This window comes from Terrapene carolina, unplaced genomic scaffold (genome assembly GCF_002925995.2).
Source record: "Terrapene carolina triunguis isolate 2854851 unplaced genomic scaffold, T_m_triunguis-2.0 Scaffold113, whole genome shotgun sequence".
In the NCBI taxonomy this organism is placed as follows: domain Eukaryota; kingdom Metazoa; phylum Chordata; order Testudines; family Emydidae; genus Terrapene; species Terrapene triunguis.
In genome coordinates this window covers 13,634,143-13,641,517 of record NW_020664464.1, presented here as the reverse complement: position 1 = coordinate 13,641,517, position 7,375 = coordinate 13,634,143, and the positions used below count along the sequence as shown (strand labels likewise).

Here is a 7,375-nt window from a genome sequence, read left to right as displayed (position 1 = left end):
ATGGACATAGGACCCCCAGACGTGCTGGAGCGCAAGGGGGCTTTGACTCTGCGCTCGCATTGCGTGCAATATGGGAGACCCACCCTAATGTACCGCTGGTAAGAGGGCACCACTGTCGGTATCAATGGGTCTGTGAACATATGTGGTACTCAGCAAAATGCCTGGGGAAAAAGACATCCACTCCTCCCTTGTGTACTGCACACCTCCTAGAGATGTGTGTTATGTAGGGTGACCAGAGGGCAAGTGTGAAAAATTGGGACAGGGTGTGGGTGGTAATAGGAGCCTATATAAGAAAAAGCCCCCCAAATCGGGACTGTCCCTATAAAATTGGGACATCTGGTCACCCTAGTGTTATGTTATGCTATATATAGGATACCCTTGCAAAAAGTCACTCCTCTGGCTTTTTAGATTATGATGAACTTTGGCGAAGGAAGGTGAGTAGATTTTGGCCTGGTCTGCACACACTGTTCGTACTATGGTTGGGTTAGGGGTGTGGTTTGTTTGTTCCTTTTGCTAAAATAGTTATAACTGGTAAGGCCTTGAGCATGGAGGAGTTATATTGGTATAAAGGAGCTTTAAAGATAAAGCAATACAACTGCTTTATCTTGCTTTATCAAAGCAACGTTGTTCCTTTGTGCCCAAGCTGGTAAATTATCATGTTTTTTCTTGTTTTCTGATTTTTGTTGTTAAAAAGTGGATCTTTTTAGGAGCAATTGGCTTTTTAAAAAAATAGTATTCTAGAATATTGCAGTATTTGAATTTATATTCTTAAAAATAGCTATATCCAAAATCCTGTGCTGTCAAGGCCAAACCCTCAGTAAGCATAGGGGATATTTTAGGACTCAGTGGCTCACCATTTAAATAACTACAGAAATCTAAAGGTGGTATAGATCTGGTTCAGTGGTGCATAGAGGGGGTGGAATAAACCCCCTGTGAACGCTTAAGCAGAGGAGAAATAGAAGCAAGATGCACATAGGATCCCTCAGAACTAATTTGCGTAAGACTCCTTTCTTCATCCTGTCTTTCTCACAATAATGACCAGCTCCCCAAAATGAGTAACTAATACACTAGTGATGATGCAAGGAAGAAGAAGGGGGAGGAATATGGGGACTCCCAAAATGAGGAAAGAATCAAACTTCAAATGTGTTCAGATTACTAGTATTTTTGAAATGGGCTTAGATATGTGTCCATGATGAGTGGGTTGTAAATACCTAAATAGATCTCTAGAGAGCGCTAACAATTATGGGCTATATTCTGTCTAGCCCTTAAAGAGGTGTAGCAATTTGCACTCTCCCGTATGTTCCCCCTCGAGTGGTGTGGCCTTTTACTACCCACAACTTGGGCATTGCCTACCAGACACCATAGAGCCCTCAACTGATTTATACTAAAAGCCCCAACTGACATTTTTAACTGCCGCCAGCTATTTTGCAGATGGTTTTATTATATTATCCACGCTCATTCCTGGTCTGCCTGCCTCTCTATCTCTCCATGTTTGTATTACGATTATTTTTAGTGTATGGTGTTAGATTATTTTTTGTTCATGCCTAATTATCTTCACTATGCATATGGGCTCATACGTGTTTAAAATCTGATACATTTTTGTAGTCATAATTGTGTCATGAGTAAATTCAGGAGCATTTGCGCCTGTACCCTTTTCCATATATATATTTTCTGTACTGTGTGGATTTGAGCACAGCACTGTTATTGAAAGCTTTTCTGAAAATCACTGGGATAGTAAATTATGTCCCTGCCTTGATATTTATCTGGCAGTTTACTTAGCATAGCCAAAGTTAAGCACTGCAAATGTTTGTGAGAGATTCATGCATGTGTCTGAGATGTGAAATGTATTGTAAGGAGAGAATGTGCTATTTGCTAGCATTTTTTCCATATCTGAAGTAAACCAATTCATAGTAAAACTATTGTAAATTTAATATGTTGAAATCATAAACAGAAGCAGTGTGTAAGAAGAATAACTAAAGATGGAATTTTAAATGGAAGAAAAGCTTTAGAATTAGAGAGTTTCTCCCCCACCCCATTTCATAGTAGTGTGGTTCTGCCAACTTCATTATGATTTATGAGCCAAGTATTAAATAAAGGTATGGAAAATTTCTAAAGATCCATGTGTGTAAAATCACCAGATACCAAAAACTGTTGTACTCTTGGTCACTTCATGTTTGAAAGCAGACAAACCAGAAGCAGAAAGCCATATTGGGCAACAATATAAAATCCCCCTATCCAATACACGTATAGAGGCCAGATTTTCAAAGAGAAAAAAAAGGATGCCTATTGTGGCTCATGAAAGGAAAAGAGGATCCCAAGGATGTTTTCAGTGGGTGGTGCTGAGATGTGCATAGGAAAAGTTTTGCCGTTCTACTTCTCAGTCATCCCTCTTGAGTCTTCAGCCAAGCAAACCTCTCTCCTACACTGAATCCACTGCTCTGGACATGTCATAATTCATGAGTGATTGTGTCCAATCTGACTGAATGGTGGTTGAGGCTCTCATTTTAAAAAAAGAAATGAAAGCAAAACTGAAAGCATCTCCTGCTGGAGTGTTTACTGAATCTACCATTCACTCCTCAGTCTCCCTACTTCTATCTATTCTATCTGTCTGTCCAAATATTTATATAGCCTCCAGGGCCGGCTCCAGGGTTTTGGCCACCCCAAGCAGCCAAACAAAAAAAACCAAAAAAACAAACAAACAAAAAAAGCCACGATCGCGATCTGCGGCGGCAATTCGGCGGGAGGTCCTTCGCTCCGAGCAGGAGTGAGGGACCGTCCGCCGAATTGCCGCCAAACAGCTGGACCTGCCGCTCCTCTCCGAAGTGGCCGCCCCAAGCACCTGCTTGGTAAGCTGGTGCCTGGAGCCGGCCCTGATAGCCTCCACCATTAAGCATCTTATTTCCTCACAAAGGTAAAAATCCCAATCATATCTGTCTCCTTTGCCATCAAGAGGCAGGTTTAGGGTTTTTTAAAATACATGAGAATGAGATTATTATTGCAGGAAAGTGTTGGGAGGAAAGGGGGTGCGGGTTGTGTTTAGTTCTTGAATGTAGTGAGGTTAATAATCCATTTCATCTGGTAGTGAGTTCCATAGCTTGGTTCCCGTACCTGTGAAAGCACTGTCTCCTGAGGTTATTACGGTTGCCAGGCATCCGGCTTTTGACTGGAATGCCCGGTCGAAAAGGGACCCTGGCTGGCGGTGCAGCAGAAGCCCAGGGCTAAGGCAGGTAATCCCTTCCTGCCCTAGTTCCGCGCGGCTCCCAGAATTGGCTACCAGGTCCCTGCAGCCCCTAGACTCATGGGTGGCCAAGGAGGCGCTGCCCCTGCCCCGAGGGCCGACTCCACAGCTCCCATTGGCCATAACTGCCTATCTTTAAAATTTGCCAGGAGGTAGGAACCCTATTTAGCATTAATTGAAATTATAGAGAGAATATGGGTCAAATTCTGCCTTCAGATACTCTGATATAACTCCCATTGATTTCCTTGTGAACTCTGCACAGGTACAGTAGAACCTCAGAGTTAAGAACACCAGAGTTACAAACTGACCAGTCAACCACACACCTCATTTTGAACCAGAAATACACAATCAGGCAGCAGTAAAGACCAAATAATAATAATAATAATAATTAATAAAAAAGCAAATACAATACAGTACTGTGTTACATGTAAATTACTAAAAACAAAGGGGGGGAGCAGCATTTTTCTTCTGCATAGTAAAGTTTCAAAGCTGTATTAAGTCAATGTTTAGTTGTAAACTTTTGAAAGAACAACCATAACGTTTTGTTCAGAGTTATGAACAACTTCTATTCCCGAGGTGTTTGTAATTGAGGTTCTGCAGTAGGTGGCAGGGCCGGCTCCAGGCACCAGCTTACCAAGCAGGTGCTTGGGGCGGCCACTTCGGAGAGGGGCAGCACGTCCAGCTGTTTGGCGGCAATTCAGCGGACGGTCCCTCACTCCTGCTCGGAGCGAAGGACCTCCCGTCGAATGGCCGCCGCAGATCGCGATCACGGCTTTTTTTTGTTTGTTTTGTTTTTGTTTGGCTGCTTGGGGCGGCCAAAACCCTGGAGCCGGCCCTGGTAGGTGGGGTCAAGAATTTAGCTCATAGTCTCTAATGATTTCAGAGTGAGAGGCAAATATACAACATTTTTAAAGTTAGAGTTCTGATTCACGTACAAAAAACTTGCTTGTAAAAATACACTTTCAGATGTGTGTACAAAGAGAGGAATTGCACATGCAAAAGCTAATTAGGTATCAAATGGTTTGTGCGTGCGTTTACCTGATTTTGCATGCAATCACAGATGCACTTTGTTTGTATTTTCTCTACATGGATCTGCATATGTGAAAATTTGGCCCATAATCTCTTGTTGCTCTGGCAAGGAGTATAACAAAAACATCAGGGAAGGGGACCTCTTACCACTTAATAATTGTATGTATGTATCATGTCAGATTCTTATTTAAGTAATGCAAAAAATGAAATAAAATAACTAGGTCATAAAAAGATGGGAATAGCCTTGGATGTGATGTGCAGGAGTATGATAACAAACCTATTTGTTTTGGTGAGTAGTGAGCTAATAAGAAAGCCATCCTGATTCTCAAGTTAAATAAAGCGAAAGGGTTTTGTTCTTCAGAATGAAAATAATGAGAAATCCTTTTATTTTTAGAAATAATTCATCATTTTATCTATCCCCTGGCATTTCTATTATTAAACTGAACTTTAATAAAGTGATTTTTTTATAATCTAAAATACATTAAAACTATGCTTTGTTTCTATGGGTCCAATTTTATTTATTTAGTATAAAATAAGGAAACTGTAATAGTTAGATCAGTTTTTCATTTTAAATAAATTGTTGTAATAGTACCCTAAGCAAATTAAAGTAACAAATTAGTTAACTACTTAATGTAATCCAATTATTTTTTTATAACTGAAATTCAAATCAGAGCAGAATGATCCAACATATCTTTAATTGCTTTGATGTTATTTTGGATTATGCAGTTTCACAGAACAATGTGTGTATTTCACTCTGAGTAATGTAATATTATTCCTATTATGTGTCTTTTTTCAGTATTTTATGATGCATTACTGTGGCCTTACTTGTATGTCCTACATTTCCTTTCCTGTATTCCTATAAGGCTATGGTATTTCATAAATACCTGGTGTGTATATATTGATTTATTTGGTACCAATCATAAAGGGCATCAGGTTACATTATGCAGGATGAAGAGAGCTATGCCCTCCAAGATGTAATTGCACACGCTGTATTCAGCTGTTGCTACTTTCTAATCAGGAGTATGTTTAATCTGGGCGTTCCAGTCGAAAACTGGGTGGTGGGGAAACTTTGTTTCTGTTATCCAAAATACGTGCAGCATTTTCTTGTTTTAAGATGCTGTTCAGTTGAAAATGCTGGGAGACTAGAGGGTGTAATTTGGTTTAGGAATAGCCCTCGTTAATTAGCAGTGCACTCCTTGTTTAAAACAAAGGTGTATATAAAAGGAAGGCTTTTGCTGCACATGTATGGGTGGGTAAATTACCTGTGCAGTGGAAAATCTAGTCAGATATGTTCCTGCAAATTGACAGGGCCATTTGGGGACTCTGTAAGGTGCATAGAAATTGGGATCAGAGTTCCAGATTGCATGTGTAGCCTTAACTTTGTCATTCTGCATGATTTAACCCTTAATAATATGATAAAACATTAAGATTGGGACTTTTATCATGGAAATAACAGTTAATTCAGCTCATGTTGTATAACAGTGGTCTCCAACCTTTTTCTACCCAAGATCACTTTTTGAATTTAAGAGCAACCCAGGATCTACCCCTTCCCTTCCCTGAGGCCCTGCCCCGCTCACTCCATTCCCCCCGCCCCGGTCACTCGCTCTCCCCCACCCTCACTCACTTTCACTGGGCTGGGGCAGAAGGCTGGGGTTTGGGAGGGGGTGCGGACTCTGGGCTGGGGCTGAGGGGTTTGCAGTGTGGGAGGGTGCTCTGGGCTGAGCCTGGGGCAGGGGTTTGGGGTGCAGAAGCGGGTGAAGGAGGCAAGCTCTGGGAGGGAGTTTGGGTGCAGGAGGGGGCTCCGGGATGGGGCAGAGTGTTGGGGTACAGGAGGGGGTATGAGGTTCTGGCTCTGGGAGGGGGCTCAGGGCTGGGCAGAGGTTTGGGATGCAGGAGGCGGTTTGGGGTGCAGGAGGAGGTATGGGGTGCTGGCTCTGGGAGGGGGGTTAGGGTGCTTCCGCTGGGCAGCACTTACCTCGGGCAGCTCTCAGTTGGCGGCATAGTGGGGGGCTAAGGCAGGCTCCCTGCCTGCCCTGGCTCCAAGCTGCTCCCGGAAGGGGCCAACGCGCCCCTGTGGCCACTGGGGGGGCACATGGCTCCGTGCACCGCCCCTCTCTGCAGGCACCACTCCCCCAGCTCCCATTGGCCACCATTCCCCGTTCCCGGCCAATGGGAGCTGCGGGAGTGGTGCCTGCAGACAGGAGCAGCACGCAGAGACCCCTGGCCTCCTCCTCCCCACCCCCAGCCACGGGAGCAGCGTGGGGCCAGAGCAGGCAGGGAGCCTGCCTTAGCAGCAGCCCCGCTGCACCGCCGGAGACTGCTATCGACCTGGAGAGTCTCCAGGATTGACCAGTCGATCGCGATCGACCGGTTGGTGACCACTGTTCTATATAAACCAGAACCTGTGTACCAGATAAAATGCTAAAGAAGGAGTTTGCCTTTTTTTGTTTTGTTTTCTTGTTATGCTTTTAGATCAATGGCTTTCAACCTTTTTTTAATTTAAAAAATTTCAAACAAAGGTGCAGGCCCCCACAAGTCCCTGGACCACAGGTTGAAAACCACTGTTCTATGGTAATGACAAACTTTCGCAGACCCCTTAGGCGTCCATGGACTATAGATTGAAAACCACTATTTTAGATGTTAGACTTTAAAAAGAAATAGAGAAAGAAATGCTCAGGAATCCCTGAATTAAAAAATGACAACTATAGGACCAGATCAAACTTACATTGAAGTACGAGTGTGGGATTGTTTCCACTAAATCCATTGGAAGTTGGATCAAGACGGTAATATTAAAAAAATAATACCAAGGGTATGACCTAAAGTAACAAAAGGAAGGATTTCAGAATTTGGTCTGCCTCTCCCTTTATCCCATTGTTCTTAGGCTTGAATATATATGCTGGTTATTATTTTTTATGTATTTATACAGAGTCATCAGTGTGCTACATGCTTTAAAGACAAGTATGAAAGCAAGGTCCCTTTCCTGAAGAACTTAGAATGATCATCACACAATTCTGTAAACACCATGCAATAGCTAGCCACAAAGGGGAAAGTTGTTTGTTTTGTTTTTGTTTTGTTAAAGTCACACCCTTGAACATTGACATTGTTGGG

At 42.9% G+C, this 7,375-nt stretch overlaps 1 protein-coding gene across 1 annotated transcript in view; it reads left to right on the top strand.

Moving 5' to 3' along the window:
* CUNH9orf135 (chromosome unknown C9orf135 homolog) overlaps window positions 1–7,375 on the top strand; it is a 46,850-nt gene continuing 39,475 nt past the window's right edge. The window contains exon 1 of the mRNA XM_024211031.3: window positions 1–98. Within this exon, the coding sequence (XP_024066799.2) occupies window positions 1–98 (98 nt within the window). The remainder of the gene's footprint in view (window positions 99–7,375) is intronic.